The sequence below is a fragment of the Taudactylus pleione genome, unplaced genomic scaffold (genome assembly GCF_031769625.1).
Source record: "Taudactylus pleione unplaced genomic scaffold, aTauple2 ptg000302l, whole genome shotgun sequence".
Lineage (NCBI taxonomy): Eukaryota > Metazoa > Chordata > Amphibia > Anura > Myobatrachidae > Taudactylus > Taudactylus pleione.
The window spans coordinates 11,146,041-11,165,000 of record NW_028284703.1 but is presented as its reverse complement, the minus strand read 5'-3'; the positions used below and the strand labels follow the sequence as shown (position 1 = coordinate 11,165,000).

The window sequence follows — 18,960 nt, the reverse complement described above, 5'->3', positions numbered from 1 at the left end:
AAATGACCTCTACGTGTCTTTCTGCCCACAGAAGGATGCGACTGGCTTCTCTCATTGCCAGACGACTGCGGGTTCCTCCTTGGCGATTTATGTATGCCACTGCCGTGGCGTTGTCGGATTGTATCCGAACCGGAAGTCCTCGTAACAGAGGAGCAGCCTGTAGCAAAGCTCTGTAGACTGCCCGCAGTTCGAGAACATTGATTGATAAGAGGGATTCCTGCTGCGACCAAAGCCCCTGGAAGTGATTGTCCAGAATCACAGCTCCCCATCCGCGGAGGCTGGCGTCCATGGTGACCAAGGTATAATTCCAAATTCCGAAGCGCCAACCCGCTAACAGATGCTCCGTCCGAAGCCACCAGAGCAAGGATATGCGGGTCCGGGGAGACAGACGCACCAGCCCATGCATCTGTAGGTGGGACCCGGACCATTGAGACAGAAGATCCAGTTGAAAAATTCTGGAGTGAAATCTGCCGAATTGGATGGCCTCGAAGGAAGCCACCATTTTCACCAGGAGACGGATGCAAAGATGCACAGACACTTTCCTGGGTCTGAGCACCAAACGAACCAGCTCCTGTATGGCTAGGCCTTGTCCCTTGGCAGGAATATACGAAGCAGAACAGTGTCTAGAATCATTCCTAGGAACTGAAGTCTTTGCGACGGCATCAACTGAGACTTCTGGAAGTTCACAATCCATCAGTGTTGAATGAGAATCTGATGTGTAAGGGACACGGTGTAAAAGGACTTCTGCCGTCGGAGCCTTGATGAGTAAATCGTCCAGGTACGGAACTATCGTCACCCCCCGAGAGCGCAAGTGAGACACCATGACGGCCATCACTTTGGTGAATACCCTGGGAGCTGACGAGAGAACGAACGGCAGGGCCTGAAACTGATAATGAGCTTCCTTGATGGGAAATCTGAGGAAAGCCTGGTGAGGAACCCAAATCGGGACATGCAGATAGGCGTCCTTGATGTCTATCGACACCAGAAACTCTCCTGCCTCTAGTCCCGCAATGACAGAATGGAGAGACTCCATTTTGAACCTGTGAAATGATAAATACTGGTTCAAGGATTTCAGATTCAGAATGGGTCTGACTGACCCATCCGGTTTCGGAACCACAAAAAGGTTTGAGTAAAACCCTTGTTGTCTTTGTGCAGTGGGAACCGCAACAAGAACCTCTGCCAGCAAAAGTTTGTCGATCGCTTGACGCAAAATTAGTTGCCTCAAGGGATTGACGGGAAAACCTGTTGTAAAATAACGCACAGGAGGAGTGAAGGCGAACTCGATCTTGTATCCCTGAGATACCAGATTCCGAACCCAAGTGTCTGGAGAAGTCCGTCTCCAAACCTCCCAGAAACGCTGGAGGCGAGCCCCCACCTTCGGATTTCCGAGATGGGATGGGAGCCCGTCATGCCACAGGCTTGTCTGCTGGCTTGGGATCTGGACGGCGGGCATTAGTCACTTGACGTCCTCTAGCACGGCCTCCTCGCCCCGCTGAAGACTAACCTCGCGGTCGTCCCTGAAATCTTGCAGATGCTCGAAAGGAAAGAAAGGAAGGTCTCCTAAACGATCGACGCAGAGGAGGTGCTGATGAAGGTAGAAAAGTACTCTTACCTCCAGTGGCCAGCGAGATCCACTTGTCCAGCTCTGGACCAAATAAAAACAAGAGATATGGTAAGAACTTACCTTTGTTATCTCTGTTTCTACGAAGTCCATAGGGTCCACAGGGTTGACCTTGGGGTATAGGTTGAGAACCAAATCCGGGCACCACGCAGTTAAAGCTTTTAGCTCCCAGGATGCACTTGGGTCCACTCTCCCTATAACCCCGCCCCCCAGCCAGAGGCACCTCAGTTTGTAAGTAGCCAAAGGCCGGAGGAGGAGAGAAAAAGAGAGAAAACTGGAACACTCTAGAACCATACTCACAGAAAAGGAGACGGGAAACCGGTGACCAGTAACACAGCCCATATGAAGCAAGGTGCGTCAGGGCGGGCGCCCTGTGGACCCTATGGACTTCGTAGAAACAGAGATAAAAAAGGTAAGTTCTTACCATATCTCTTGTTTTCTACTTCAGGGTCCATAGGGGGTCCACAGGGTTGACCTTGGGGATGTCCCAAAGCAGTTAAACCAAGGGTGGGGACGCTCCTGTGCTGAGAGGAGAATCCGTCGCCAAAAAGGAAGCATCCTGAGAGGCAAAGGAAACCAATGCCTAGAACCTTAAAAAGGTGTGGACAGAAGACCACGTGGCCACCTAGTAAGGCAAAACAGCCAAGGCGCCACAGCGAGCCGCCCACAAGGGTTACATGGCCCGAGAAAAAAACAAGCATCAACAACAGAAAGGCCTACCCCTGGGTAAGCCCCTGGGGAAGACATACGAGGCCATCCAGCCAACATTTAGTTATAGGCCGGCCATCCTTTCCTGTGAAAACTAGAAATCTCAGACCACCAATAAGGAGTCCGATTTCCGTAAGGAGTTTGAACGGATCACATAAATCCAAAGAGGCCGGACCACAGTCAATGAGGCCACACCAGCCGAGAGGACTGGGGGCTGAATGGCTGTACCATAAGTTCCAGAATAATATGGAACGTAAAAACCACATTAAGAAGAAACACCGGGAGAGAGCAACTCACACCCTGACATGATGCACTCCAGAAGAGGGAGCCACATGAGAACGCTCCCAAGTCAGACACTCTCCTGGTTAATATAAACACCCTGAGAGAAAGAGAGAGAGAGCCTAAGCAATAGACCATGTAATGGCTATCACAACCAGCGGTTCCATCGACTGTCCCCGGAGGGAACGAAGAACCACTACTAACTCCCAAGGAGTCCCTAGAGAGGACAAATGGAGGCGTAAGCCAGAAAACACACCAAAGGATGAACTGGATACCAGAGTGGAGCAATTCCATATCTTAACCATACCGACAGTGTAGAGATCCGCACTGTCAGGAAGGCCAGGCCGAGGGTGAAACCCACGCCAGCCGGCAGGAATGCCAGAAGATCTGGAAATCCTGGACACCGGAGGATCATATCGACAGGTACGATACCGTAAGAATTACGTATGCTACAGTCTGTGGCATATCCCAGCAAAGTCTGGCCTGTCTGCTCTAAACATCTCAATGAAGACAGAGCCAGGGAAGCCCTAGGACCACAGCAGGGGCGCAGTCATAGACAAACGATCCAGGTCCAGGGAAAAACAAGGACCCTGAGACAACAGGTCCAGATAGTGAAGCAGTAGGAACGGAGCATCGATGAGGAGACTCCGAAAATCCTAGTACCACTGAAGGTAGCTTCAGTACTCCTAGAGCTGGACTGTAACACCGGTAGTGTGTGATAGAGTCAGAAAGCCATGAGGACCAATCACCTCAGGGAGGCCCCTTCTGCTCACTAGGAGTTGAAACCTCTCTTGGAGAAGAGACTAGTCCCTGGGATGCACGTCGTGACGGCTGAGGAAGCCCGCTTCCCAATGGAGAGCTCCCAGAATGAACACTGCAGAGTTGGCCAGGAGAAGACCCTTGGACTATGTCAAAATGTATGACATTCCTGTCATTGCCACCGAACTACCAGTGTTGCCTAGATGGAAGCCACTGTTGTGACACTGTTGGACTGAACCTATGCAGGTTTACCGTGACATAAGGGTTAGGCCAGAGTGAAGGCCCAAGACAGCCGAAAGTTCCAACAAGTGGCAGGGCGGAAGCGACAGACGTCCAGCTACCCCGAAATGAATGCGGACCAGACACTGTCTGCAGCAAAGAATACCCTGGACGAGATGGCCATAGCCACCCGGACAGAGACCGACTCGCCTCCGGAGAGAGCATCATCGGCCGAACAGCGATCCGATGGAAAAAACTCGATCCATCTGGAGAAGAGTCAATTATGGCAAGGCCTGGAATGGAACTGATCACATTCCCCCCTCCCAAAAGGTAGACACTCTGGGAGACCGCGCATCACCAAGAGTAATGACACATGTCGACCGCGTAGACATCCGCACACTCCAAGTTGAAGAGTGGAGAGCTTGTCTTACGCCAGAAAAATTCTCAGATTCCTGAGAATCCAGCAGTGCTCTCAGATGAAGAATACTCTGTGAGGGATACAGGGAGGACTTTTTCTCCGGTGACTAATTATCTGTGCCGAGAAAAAGCCACGGTTATCCTGACCCGGCGGTAAAGTACCTCGGTGATCCTGCTAAAAGCAGGAGGACGTCCAGAGAAAGGAGCATTCGGATACACTGAACAGGTGAACCGTCAGAAAATCCGTAAAGCTGGTAAACCCCGGTGGAGTTAAGGACAGTCCCAAAAGGCAGAGCCCGAAACTTGCAAGTTTTGCTGTGGCACAGCAAACCTGAACCCCTGCTGATGAGAGGGCTCTGTATGTACCCGTAGGTACGTATCCTGAATACTCAGATATACCATAAAGTCCCCAGGATCCAAACATCGGATGATGGAGCAAGGAGGATTCCACCTGAGTCCAGGCACCCTTGGAATCTGATTCAGGGATTTGAGACAGTATAGGCAAATGAAGGACCAGTCAGTCACTGCCCCAGAAAGAAAAAAGAACAACCAGTCCCTCGCTGAGATAGTGAGGCTGGCCGAAATAGCTCTGCTTACCGCAAAGGCTATATAGCTTTCTGGGTTTGTAAGGCCCTGATCGGAAGAAGGGCCCGTGTAACAACGCCTGTGAGGAGGCCGCCTGAGCAATGAGAGGCCGTTGAGAATCAGTATCTCACTCTGGAATCCCCCAGATGTAGACCTGCCCCGTCAGGCTGAAGGTTTATCCTCCGGCGTAGAAGCAGGGCCGTCCAGAAGTCCAGGACAGCTCGGTACTAGATATGGTGGTCCCCGTGGAGGCCAACAGCCTAGGAAAAAACAGGCCTTTAGGCTGACCCTGAGGACAAAAAGACTTAACAGAGTTAGTCCGAATGTAGTGAGAGTAGCTAAAGACGGTATCTCTCCGTTAGTGATACTGCCAATGATGCAACAATCTTGTCAAGGCCGGTCCAAACAAGATCTTCCCCATGGTAGGAGACTGCACCTCTGCTTTCCCATAACGTAGCCATAGGGTACAGACGCATCCGCAGCGATAGTCTGTGAAACGGGTAAAGTGCAAGAAATTACGAGATACCCCGAGTTGAAAAGGGCAGTATGGTGAAGTAACCACAAGCGAGTTACGACAATGGGGCCAGTCCAGCGATCCTCAAAGGAGGAGATCCTGAGAAATAAACCGCCCAAAGGGGTCATGCACCAGATGGCGCCGCATAAAAAACCTTTCTGAGTCAAATCCTCCGCACTAATACCTGCAGCACATGGCTTGCAGGATAGCAATAATGGGTGCAGTATCGTGCGCAATCTCCTGGTCAGATATATTTGACTATCTTGACGGAAATATTAAGCAGCGCCATACCGGTCCTGACTGACGCTAAGATTAGCTGCAGGGACCCATTATCAGCGTTTGCAACACACAGTTCCATCTAAAAATATGGCAACGTGCAGCACGCAACAGTATGTGACAAACCTCACAAATATTAACAAGTATATATATATGTGAGGTCTCAGAACCACCCTAGGTACACCTGTATTAGGGCAGATAAAGAAAAGGGATAGATATACACTGACAGGTGAGAAAAGCAGACAGTCAGCACTAGCATAAGTCACATACAATGCAGAAAAATATATATACATACATTTGCATGACATATAATATACTGCACAATGCCGCTACATTCAACTGCCCAGATTCAGTGTCTGGGAAGGCTATAGCGCTGTGTACACTCACCCAAAATGGCCAGGTACGCAGGGGGACTGGGCTCACTGTCATCCTAGGAGTTCTGCAGCACCACCGAGAGATAATGGCTGCTGGAGACATCAGAAGAAGCGTGGCCCGCGGAGGAAGCAGCTCAGCGACGCCAGACTGCGTGTTGAAAGGCGCGCTGAGCTGAGGGGAGGAGCCGCTAGACAGGGAAGGCTTCCTCCCCTGGCTAGCAATTAACCCCCCGGGATGCCGGCTCCCGCTGTCGCTATAATCCCTGGTGGTCTAGTGGACACGCGGGGTATGCCTCCATGGAGGGGGAGCCCGCCGCCACCGCTAGCGCCTCCGGTCTTTCCCCAGAGACCGGAGGCATAAAGCTGCATACACACGTGGATCACCGCAAGCGGTGACCACGCGACTTACCTGTCCCCGTCGATCCGGCAGCAGCCCAGGGATTCCTCCAGAGCCCGGCTAGTACAGACTCTGGGGTCCCGCTGCGATCCCCAGATCTGTACTGGCGTCGCAGCGCCGGCGGGGTGTAGGAGTGGCAGCTTAGACTTCCATTGGACAGTCTGACGCTGCCGCTCTGAAGAGTAGTAAAAAATAATAAAACTATTTTTTAAAATAAATTTTAAGCTTAGGGGCTGCTAATCAGCTCCCCACTGCACTAACGGTGACCCGACTCCGGCCGGGCACCAACTTAAACTGAGGTGCCTCTGGCTGGGGGGCGGGGTTATAGGGAGAGTGGACCCAAGTGCATCCTGGGAGCTAAAAGCTTTAACTGCGTGGTGCCCGGATTTGGTTCCCAACCTATACCCCAAGGTCAACCCTGTGGACCCCCTATGGACCCTGAAGTAGAAATATCACCTGTGAAAGGAAAAGCTTCAACCGCTCTTTTTGACTCAGCATCCGCTTGCCAGGCACGAAGCTAAAGTGCCCGGCGAGCAGAGACCGCCGAAGCAGAAATCCTAGCGCCTACCTGGCCAATATCTCTGGAGGCGTCTCCTAAGTATACTGCAGATTCCTGAATATGTTCTGCCAAGGTAATCAGATCTGCCCGCGGAGTGTTGGATTTAAGACCCTCAGTCAATTGTTCCGCCCATCTTCCACAGCCTTGTTGACCCAAGAGCCTACCAAGGCCGGCCGGAGAAGTGCACCTGCAGCCGTATAAATGGATTTCAAAGTGGTTTCTAATCTCCGCTCTGAGGTTTCCTTCAATGTAGTAGCTCCTGGAACAGGTAACGTGGTCTTCTTTGACAACCGAGAAACCGAAGAATCCACAAGTGGCGGGGTCTCCCACCTCTTTCTATTTTCCGCTGGAAACGGGTAAAGAGAGAAAAAACGCTTAGGAATCTGGAATTTACGGTCTGAATTCTGCCAGGCTGCCGTCATCTGTTCGTCCAACTGGAGAGAAACAGGGAATGTGACAGCAATCTTCTGTGACCTGGCAAATAAGGAGTCCTCTAACAATTCTGGAGCTTCCGGGCCAGAAATCTTAAGAACTTCCCTCACCGCTAGGATGAGTGCATCAATGCCTTGCATTGCCTCAGGTTCTTGTGAGCAAGTCTCTACATCTGATTCGTCCAGCATCTCCCCTTCCTCCTCCTGAGACGAGTGATCAGCTGCAGAATCCTCATCTGACTGGAGAACCGCCGGAAGAGCCCTCTTCTTAGATGGGCGACTTACCGTAGCCTCGGGAGCTTTAGACCCAGAACCCAGAACCTGCGCAAGGCTATTCACCGAGCGGACTAAATTCTGAGCCCACGCTGGTTCTGGTGCTAGAAAAGAAGGGTGAGATGTGCTATGTAGATCTCTGGCGGCCTCCCGTTCCCTACGGGAAGCGGCTAATTCAGAAGAAAGATCCGCCATGACCCCTGCCAAACTATTTATTAAGGAGGGAGAGACAGACTGCGTGTTAGCACTCTCTGCTTCACATGCATCGCACAGGCAAGACCCTTCGGAGCGAGCATGGGTAAATTTTTTCTTGCACTTAGTGCAGGCAAACAGTTTTTGTGAAGCAGCTTTGTATGTTCTGGAAGTCATCATTTACTCACAGACAGACACCACATACAACTCAGTAATGCAGAAAGAGTATAAGGAGGAGCAGAATTTCACTAATAATGCTACTCAAGTATAAGGAGCAGACAGAGCAATATAGGGAGGAGCAGAATTTCAATAATAATGCTACTCAATTAGAATAGATAGGATAGTCAAAGCTACCCTACTGTAAGATTACAGACCCTTGCTGCTGAAGCTGTCAGTCTCCTTCCAGGGAGCCCCTGTTATCAGTACACGGTCTGGCTATACTGAGGCGCCACTCCCTTGTGTAGAGCGCGCCAAACTAGTAGTGAAGGAGGATGAGGAGGAGGGATACTCACTATGCAAGCTCCTCCCCCTATCTATAATGGCCGCCGCTATTATATACGCGCGACTAACCTCCTTTACAGACCCAGCGGCTGTGAAAGCAGTCACAGTCGCGCTACATACTAGACGTGCGAGGGCCAGAGGTATGACCGCCGCAAGCAGTACTTATGTACGCCCTGGTGCCTTCCACAAGCACCGGCACGCAGAGGTAGGACCGCCGCACTGAGCAGAGTGTGCCTCTACCTAAAAACCAGCGCCGGTGTTTGCCCTCAAACACCAGCGTGGCACTAACAGCCGTGCGCTGTTAAAAGCCCAGCAAATTATTTATACCTCTCCTGCTAGCCAGGAGAGGTGTGCATACTCACAGCTGCTGCGGCCAGAGCGCTGAGCAGTGAGGAGAGAGCGGGGACCCGGACACAAGCCGGTGTCAACAGTGGCGGGCAACAGTCTGCCTGTCCTCTTGCTTGAATTCTTTATTTTACATTATATAAATTAATATAAGGGCTGGAGACAGCTCCTGTGCACTGGCTCTACTCGGGCACATTCTAAAAACTGGGGCTGATGGGGCATAGAGGGGGAGGAGCCAGTCACACTTGTAAATTTTTAAAGTGCCAGGCTCAACTCAACCCACCGTCTATACCCCACTGTCATGAAACGCCAGTGTCCCCTAGTGGATGAAGGAGAAAAGTCCGCCATGCGAAAAGTACAGGACTTTTCGCCTGGAATTGAATATGGCCTTATGTCGAAGGTGGATACCATTGATCCCAGGACCTGCATTGCTGATAGAATGGATACCCTTCGCTTGCGTAGCAGTTTGCGTACTCGCAATTATAGGGCCACAATCTTGTCCTCTAGTAGAAACACCCTTTGTACCTGAGAATCCTGAAGGGCTCCCAGATGTATCATCTGCTGTGTTGGAGAGAGAGAGAATGTCTTCCAATTGGTGATCCAGCCTTGCTTTTGTAGGCAGGCTATGGTCATTTGAAGATGGTGTTGTAAAACAACTGGAGTTTGTGCCAATATCAGAAGATCGTCCAGATATGGTACAGGTTAAGGTCTCCCATATCCGAATATTGCGAAATACAGATTTATTTATTTTTTTAGGATGACTGAGATAATGAAACCTTTGCTTTTTGATGGTTCAGTGTACACAAACTTTGTTTAAGGCACAACATTATTAAAAATATTGTATATTATTACCTTCAGGCTTTGTGTAGAAGGTGTATATGAGACATACAAGAATTTCATGTACACGAGTTTTGTTTAAGCCACAAAATTAAAGAAAATATTATATAAAATTACCTGCAGGCTCTGTGTATAAGGTATATATGAAACATAAATGCATTCTGGTGTTTAGATTTAGGTCCCATTCCCAAGATATCATTATGGTATGCAAATATTCCAGAATACGGAATATTCCGATATCGCAGATACCACTGTGTTCCAAGCATTTTGGATATGGGAGACTCAACCTGTAGTATTCTGATTCCCCGACGCCTGAGATAGGCCATCATGACTGCCATTATCTTGGTAAATACCCAGGGGGCCGTTGATTGGCCAAAGGGCAGGGCCTGAAATTGGTAATGTTGTTGTAAGACAGCAAACCGTAGAAATTGTTGGTGGGATGGCATAATAGGAACATGCAGATAGGCTTCTTGAATGTCCAGGGAAACCATAAAATCTCCCCCTCCTTCCCAGCTCCATTGTGAAAATAATTGACTGGAGAGTTTCCATACGGAACTTGGGTACATGGATAAACCTGTTGAGGATTTTTAGATTTAGAATAGGGCGATTAGACCCATTTGGTTTCTGAACCAAAAATAGATTGGAATAACAACCTTTACCTTGTTGCAACACAGGAACCGGGATTATTACCCCTGCCTGCAGCAGGGGTGTATGGCCTCCTGACGGCAAAGGCCTTGACCACACGTGATAGAGGATCTGTGCAAATAAAAAAAAACTTCTGGGGAGGATGCCTCCGGAAAATGATAGCATACCCCTGAGAGACCACTTCTCGGACCCAGACTTCTCGGACACAGGACCCCACCATCATTATGAAAACTGGACAAAACCCCCCCTCATCTCCCATTTTGTTCTGATAATAAGAACCATCCAGATTGGCTCTTCCTGTTTACTAGATGGTCACAATCAGTGATGCTGCATGGGCCTGCAGCAGAGAATGCCCCTTCCTCACATGACTGCCAGCTATGCTGAAGACATAACAGGTGGGGCATAGGTCCCATGAATTTGAAGCAGGCAGACGTAAGGAATAAATAAAAAATACCTTTGCCACAGTCCAGGGGAAAACTAATGATTATAGAGCAAAATTGAATAAATCAATAAGACAAGGGCCCTGATTCAGACCCACTCGCAAGCGGCTGTCCGCTCGCAAGTGGGTCGATGGTCTGCACTGAGCATGCGCACGACGGAGGGAGCTCCGTCGTGCGCATGCGCCAGACGCGACGAGCGAAGGACTTTCCTTCGCTCGTTGTGTCTGATCAAAGGGGGCGTGCTGTCGATGTTGATTGACAGCACGCCCCCTTTGGTGGGCGTGCCTCCCTGACGGGGGCGTTCCCAAGGGAACGCCTCCCGTCAGAAGCCGGCCCACTGACATCACTAGTGAAGTCAGTGGGAGTGATTTTGGCTCTGATAGAGCCAAAATCACTCCGGGCCATGCGGTTGAAAACCTCAACCGCAGGCTCCGGCTCGCAGTTTCGATGGTCGCGATGGTCACGACCATCGCGGCCATCAAACTGCACGCTCGTATAGGCTGTGGGTGGTGACCCACAGCTATACGAGCGTCCAGGAGGACGCTCCTTTTTTATGGAGGGCGGCCCTCATTCAGAGCGTGTGCTCTGCTCAGAGCGTACGGCTCTGAATGAGGGCCAAGGTCCTGTGCATACATCTAATGCTGGGTACTAGGAAATAACTGAAGGGGAGCAGGAGGAGTTATAATAGGAAGCAGTCACTGCTCTGCCTCCTAGAGGTAGAACATGACCCACCATCTGTGTCCCCTTCCTTACTACAGAAGGGGAAAAAAAAAACAACTAAGCAAAACATTGGTAAAAATCCTCTCAGGGCAATGCCGTCCAATAAAGTCAAATGCAAACGTATACTGAACAGAAGTTGATAAAGTATGAAGTACCTGCACTATACGTTTTACAGAGAGCGCTTATTAATCACTCATCTCATTTCCTGCAGAGCAGATGTCAGATCTATGAAATGATCTACATTCAGAAATAGTTCTGCAGGTTATTACCCAAGGACCTATAAACACAGGGCACATAAATACCTTGAGTCTTCATTTTCAAATCCTTGTTTTTTTCTGTAGCTTTCTGCTTGCGTTTTTCCACCAATCGCTCTCTCTTCATTTGTCTCCTTAAAAGTCTCTCTTCCTTTTCTTTGGCCTGAAAACATATTTTGTATCAGGAACAGCAACGAGGAAAGCACATACATAATTGTAATGTCCCCCGGTAGGAAGAAAGAAATGAGTAGCCACTCTCCTTGTTGCCTGCACTGCAAGACGTAATCAGCAATTAGACATACAGATGCAATACATTAGTATGAATAAAACATCGCCTAATGCAGAAACAGAAAAAGCATTTCAATTTACTTTCAAGGAAACAAAAATATGCACTACGAGGACCATTCCAGTTAAACAACATTGCCGAAAAACTACTACTTACATTCACACATACATACTTGCATACGTTCGCTCATACCTTTGTCAGAACTTGAGAGATATTTACATATACAACTGCTATACATTTATTTGCAGGTTATGGGGGCAATGCATAGTGCATGGAACTAAATGTAGATGTGTCTACATGCCATCATCTATCCGCCCTCACTCAAATTAGCCTAAGTGTGAAGGGCTCGTTACCAACAATATAAGCCATTCAGGCAATGGGATTGCCGCAAGCGGGGAATCGCGTTTCCCGTCTTCCCAGTTTGTCCAGCTGCAGCCTTGGGTCTTCCAGTGGAGCGGCAAGCTGAGCCCCGCTGGCGCCCGGCTTAATCACCAGACTGCTCACCGATGTTGCGCCACTGGCGGGAGTAGTTGAAGCAGTAGCGTAAAGCTTGGGGCTGCTGAATGCAGTCCCCATGTTAAAAAGGTGTAACCGGCTCCTGCCGGCACCAAAGGCAAACTGATCTGCTTTTGGCTGGGGGCGGGGTAAATGTGGAGGAGGACCGGTGCATCCTGGGAGCTAAAGCTTTTGATTCAGAGCCGCTCGTAAGTGGCCGCTCGTTCGTTCCGAGCGATGTTCGCACATCTGCGCATGCGTATGGGTTGTAATACGCATGCGCCAACCAGTCAGTGCGGACGAAATTCGTGTGCTCGCAAAATAGCGAATGCCTGCTAATTTGAGTGACAGAATGAGGCGTTTGTGGGTGGTAACAGGGGAAGGTGCTTGAAAACGGGGAGTGGAGATCCGAACGCAGGCATGCCAAAACGGGCGTTTTAAGGGTGTGCATAATTAACAAAGCAGCGTCATCGACCACGTCACTTGGTTGTCTTTTAGCCTGAACTGCTCGCATGATTGCGGTAGGAAAATGCTACCACAAGAATAGCGAGCAGTTCATTCGCCTTTTGATGTACTCGATTAATCTAATAAATAGCGGAGATGACGTATGATGCGAGCGGCCTGGGGGAGTTTTTTTCAAAATAGCGAGCGCATGTTTCGGACGCTCGTTCAGACAGAGGCGTCAACAGACCGCAAAGAGCGAACGGTCAATTTAAATAGCCAGCCCCTTTTTCTGAACGAGCGAGCGCAAATAGCGTCCGGCTCTGAATCAGACCCTGTGTATGTCCATAGTGCACCAGAAGGTGCCAATGTACTTTAATCGGTACAAACGTTTAGGGTGACACATTTGTGTATAACATTTCCTGGACATAAAGACCTCTATCTACCTGGACTGACTATTTTGGTTCTGGCATTTGGACGTCATTAGAGATTTGTTCTGGTTTCTGTGCTTGTGTATATGTGTGCTATGACTTTAGAGCACGTGTGCCACACAGACTATGGTCTTATTGGAACCTATAGGCTCTACTCCTGGAAGAAGTAGTTATTGAAGCACAACAATCTCAAAGAAATTACTGCTCCTATTAAAACAGAAAGGTATATGGAAAACTCCCTATTCTAGCCTGGAGGTGAGCCAGGTTCACTACAGTCCCCTGAAACAGGGACAGTGACTTAGAACGGTTATCTCCAGGTCACTTTAGTGTGGCTCAGTGTTGACACAAAACCTATATCCATGAAATGATCAAGTAACTAAAAGATAAACTCACCACAGATTGCCGGCGTTGTTCTACAGTCAGTTCATCATCAGAATCACTGTAATATTTAGAATACAGGTATGGTTTGTGCACATAGGCTTGTCGCGTCCCCTTTGTCTTTGTTTCAGTAGGTTCAACAGACTTGGCTTTGCTCTCAGCATCTCCTTTGTCTTCATCTGATGGGGTGGAAGAAAATCTATATCAGGAATAGTCTACAGTGCAATATGCCATCTTTAAATACCACCTGGTCACCCCCCCACCCATCGCCATTTCTTAGGGCACATATTTTGTTGGTCTCCGCTTTGCTCCGCATTTGTGTGCCGTCTTCTTGGTTCTTTACGTGTAAGATTATTTCTACTTTGTAACATACAAATGCAATCTAACACGGTTATTGTTTACTTTAGAACAAAAAAGCAAAATAGGTGGCAGAACAGATGGTTGGTGTTGCTGCACTAGGTTTGTATACGACAACAGAGCCATCTGTGTATATTTAGTTGTCTGTCTGTATATGAGTGGCTTTTCTCTGGCGGTTTCCTAACCAAGAACAGTAGAGTGTGGGAATGAGAAAATGAGATGTTTATACATATAACATTGGGATATAGGTTGCGGTGTCAGGAGCTTTAGCACTTTTCATTTAATCTTCAAAAGCTACTCCTCTATGCCCTGGAATCTTGCCATGATTTACAGTATTTTACTAACAGCACCAAGGACAGAACAAAAAGGATAGAACAGAACATTGCCTTGTAAGGAGTATTCTCCCAGTTTTTGTTGGACAATATTAAAAAAAACTTACAGGGGTATTCAATATGGGTGCGATAACATCGTTTTTGCGTTATGACGTCATTATCGCAGGTTTTACTTTTACACCCTATTCAGTTTCAAAGACTTATCGCAGTTTTGACAAGTCTTTGATAAAAAACGGTGATAAGTTTTCACCATTGAATAGGTGTTGAAAAAAAGTGCAGAATTGGGGTTTAGGGGTGCAAGCTTAAAAAAATTAGCCTGCACCCCTGAGAATGACATTTAAAAAAGAACTGTGTCAAAAAAAGTAAAAAAAAATAACAATTATTTTAAGGAAAACTTCGTAACTTTACGCAAATTCAACTTCAGAGTTTCCCGTTTTCGTTAATTTTATATTGAATACGTGGATAAGCGGGAGCGCGCACCAGACTTAACGCAGAAAAAAACTCCGATATGAAACGTCAACTTCGACAGTGAAGTTAACGTTTCATATTGAATACCCCTCTTAAAGTGTAAAGCATGGGCACCCAGTGCCCCCTATTAAACTCAGAGAAAAAGATTAAACGCAAGTATAGAAATACCATTTTCTCTTTCATCCATGGGGGACACTGGGTACCTCCCCCCAGTAGGGAAAGTTTAGACGTTGTGGGGCACTGCGCAATGTATGCAAACCTAGCATCTTCGGATGAAAACATTTTTGCATCTGTAGAATTTTGTGGGAGTGAGTACCAAAGACCAAGTGGCTTCCTGACACAGTCGCTCGGCCAAGGACTCATGCCACCAACTTGTCTGGTATACTTACCTGCTCCAATATAAAAGGTCTGTTTGAAAGCTGGCCAACCCCTCGTGTGCATCAAAAATGACCAACAGGTCTTTCGTCCTGCATAATTCTTGGGTCCTATGAACACAAGTCGTCAACGGCCTTACAACATTCGGAAAGCGAAGACAACCCTCTTCCTCTGCAGACTTACATTGGACTGAATTGACAATGTTCTGATAGAAGGCCTGATTCAACAAATATCACTATTCTGCTAATGCGCACGCAACGCAGTTGCAAATATCATTGGTGATATGCAAATGATTGCATTCGCATTGCGATCGCAGCCTAACATAAGGACACCCACTTCCCCTTACTCACATCCGAATATTTTATCAATATAGCAAAATAATCTGTAACATCAGACCCATGCGCACACTTGCAGAAGACCAGACCTTACTCAAAAATTGCTAACTTCCACACACGCTATGAGACCTCAGACTGCATATGGCATCGCAGTGGATAATTTATGCACGCCCCTGCATGCCTGCGTTTCCCCGACCCCCCCAAACGGCACTTCCTGTCAATCACTCTGCGATGGGTCTGCAAACGCAGTCCCCATCGCAGTGGCCGGTTCACTCACTGCGATGCATATGCATGCACAGTGCAAAACAATTGGCAGAATGCATGCGTATTTGCAGTTGCGTACGGTAGGGAATCAGGCCCAAAGATGGAACTTGGAGACTACTTTGAGCCAAACAAACGGTTTTCTCCTAAGAACAGTCTTGTCTTCAGATGAGGAACAGAGATCTACACGCCCTGCTCTGAAACTCTTCTGGTTGTGTCGGAAATCCAACATGGAGACGGTCTTCATGTAAGGAACTGTATATCCACCATATTCAGTGATAACACAGAGCGAACAGGGGCCCCACAACTTAAAAAAAAAGGGTGTCTTACTCCACTGTTTATGGGTCCCGCCTCAATTTATGCTTTTGAGCTCCCCATATGCGATCAGACCACCCCCACATACTGTATACTATGGGAAGTCAGGGAATTTCAACAGGGAAATTGGAAGGACGATGTAAAGCCTCATGAGCTGGATTCAAATTGCAGAGGGGCATGCTGGGCAGGAAGGGAGGTCTCAAGTGGCGATTGGATGAGGAGACACTACTGGCGCAATTGGATGGGGAGACACTGCAGGATTGCTATTGGCTACGGCACACACAGAGCAGGTCAGTGACATCGCGTCCTCCAGGACCCCACTCATTTTTCAAAGTCCCTCACTGCCTGTAGCGCATAAAGTACATGCTATAGCGCACAAGTTCGATCCCTGCATATCCACTGGGTCCATAGGTCACTGGTTCGAAGAGATAATCATTTGTGGCTGTCAATACCAGTTTGAGATCACAAGGAGCAATACTGGGCGAAATGTGCGGAGGCTGCACATGTATCGCTCCCCAGAAGATGGTCATAACTTCAGATAAAAAGACCATTTTCCTGAAAGACTACAGAGAGGGCCAAAATGTGAACTTTAAAGAAATGAGTTTCAAACCCCATCCAGACAATGCTGCAAGACAGCAGTAACTGGTCTAATCTGAAAAGAAGAGGTAGGAAACCCCTCACTCTCACACCAGAAGTAGATCTCCAAAACACTGTGTTGTAATTCCTGGTCAAAACAAAATTCCTAGCCTTGAGCAATCTGAAGCCCACTATCAGAAAACCCTAAGCTCTAGGGATAATGGTTTCAACAGTCGCATGGGTAAAGCCATCCAAAGTAATCTCTGGTTTTGAAAGAGTCCCTGACATAATAAAAAGACCTGAGGGTACATTTCCAAAGACCCCATGTCTTTGGTACTTTCGGGAGCTAGATTTAAAGGGGTAAAATGACATAGCAACCAATCATGGTTTTGTAATAATATCATTGCCCTTTTAAATCTAGCTGCTGAAACTGAAAAAGACGCAGTGGCTTTGAAAAGTGCTTCATAGTTTTCCCCCTGGTCTTAGAGAAAGGTGACATGCTTAGAATGCCTGTGTACAATGACCTTGACCTGTGCCTTGCCCAGGGGCAGAAGAGTCTGGCTAACTCAACCTGTCCACAATCTGCTATAAGACTTCTGGGTGAATGATCTCACAGCTGAGAAGTCTGCGCTTTCCAGTATTCCACTCCTGGAACGAAAACCGCTGCAATGGCTGGAACACTTAGCTCCATACATCACATTATCATGGCGACTGATTTTGGTAAACCACTAACATGGCATTGTAGGCCTGTATCTTGGTGAACATTCATCAATGGAACCGAACGTTGAAATCCATCACATTTATCTGGAGCTTTCCTCTGGAATTCAAAGATCCTGAAACTAGTTCTGAAGGACAGCTCCCAAAATGAACACCAGGCAACTACTGTTGAGGTTGTTGCTCTTCAGCCTTCAGTGGAAAAACAGACTTACTAGGGCAGTCTGTTAAGCAGACTAATCAAGTGAGGGCAAGACTATTTACATTTAAAAATGAGGTTGTTCTGGACACCCTCAAACAGAATTATGCAAATTGTACCACCTTGAAGGTGGAACCAATCTTTCCTAGAATCTTCATTAAAAAACGAACGTGAACCTGTCTGCTGGATAATTGGGATCACCAGGGAAAATAAGGATCTTTAAAAACACCCTCTGCTTGCAATAATCGTCAGGTTGGCTTTCCTGTAGATGGGATTCTAAATTCTGAATCAACTCTGGGACATGAGTCTTCTGCCAGGTCAGGGAACCCACCTTGATCAGATGATCACACAGGTGAAGGCTGACAGTCACCTTGACGGATCTGAGAAGGGTAGCTATCAATGCCACAATTTCTGTGAACACCCTAAGGCAGAGCTTACCAAACGCCGCCATTCCAGTCCAGGTTTTAAGGATATCCATGCTTGAGTCCAGATGGTTAAATCAAATTGACTGTGGTACTACCTAAGTCAGCGGTGCTCAAGCATGGATATCCTTAAAACCTAGACTGCAATGGCAGAGTTTGGAAACCTCTGCCCAAAATAAAGGCAGTGATCAAAACCGAAAGGTCACAGTACTAAACTCCAGATCGGAGGACACAAATGTATTTTCCGGATTGAAACATTTAAGTACACATCTCTGAGATCACGGACCACAAGGTCTGTCCGGTGTGTCTGGACCAATAGAGAAATTCAGGCACTATGACCTGCGGGCAATAAAAGGAAGGAAAGGTACATTTTTTTCAAGGTGAGGAAAACAATAAGGTCCAGCTAGGAATGAACAAGAACTATCAGAATTAGGTGAGTAGTAAGAGTGTTTTTATTTTCAAGGAAATATTTTTGTAACCTGTGTCTTTTTCTTTACACGTGGACTAGAGAGTCCACGGGACCATGGATGCCATGGTGTGTTGGCATTCGCGGTAATCTAAATACCAGCATACCATAGCAGAATTTAAGGGCATGACAGGGATTGCTGGAACCCATAGTTCACCAGTAAAAAACAAAACGAAAACAGACTTATTCTATTACTCTATAACCGCCACTAAATTGGTGTAGAAAGAGCCCTAATGATATCAGAAGAGGGAACATTTGTTTGCAAGCCTGAACCCCTTTAGGGAAAACAGTCCTGTGCTCTACAGCCTAGGTCTTTTTTTTTTTGCCACTATGCTGTGGTGTGGGGACCTCACTAGTGCGAGTTTCCCTGCTATTGGGCCAGCAGCTGGTTGCAGCATTTTCAGGGTGACCACACACTTTGTGCCCACAATTTTGCCAGTAGCAGCAGTAGCGCTGCTTAGACTTTTTGCTACTGTAGCAAAGTACAACTTAGAACAAATTTAAAAAAAAAAAAATAAGAAAAAGTCCATTCAGGACAAACAAAATCTTAAAATAGCAGATTAACTTTTGAAACTTGCCATCAGAAGTAATTTCACCTTCCTCTGTACTATCTGACACAGCATCTTCTTCCTCACTTTCTTCATCAAACGAGGATAAGTCACTGGTGTGAACGGAACTGACAGTCACGTCTGAATAAATATCCACATCAGAATCAATGGAGCAACTTTCTAAAAAGCAACAAAAAGAAAAAGATGCTATGACA

General features: G+C 47.5%; 1 protein-coding gene across 1 annotated transcript in view; it reads right to left on the bottom strand.

Moving 5' to 3' along the window:
- Positions 1 to 18,960, bottom strand: part of BOD1L1 (biorientation of chromosomes in cell division 1 like 1) — a 71,181-nt gene that overhangs the window by 41,385 nt on the left and 10,836 nt on the right. The window contains exons 5-7 of the mRNA XM_088482997.1: positions 18,776 to 18,925; positions 13,393 to 13,556; positions 11,395 to 11,509 (exon numbers count right to left, since the gene is read on the bottom strand). Of these exons, the coding sequence (XP_088339123.1) occupies positions 11,395 to 11,509; positions 13,393 to 13,556; positions 18,776 to 18,925 (429 nt within the window). The remainder of the gene's footprint in view (positions 1 to 11,394; positions 11,510 to 13,392; positions 13,557 to 18,775; positions 18,926 to 18,960) is intronic.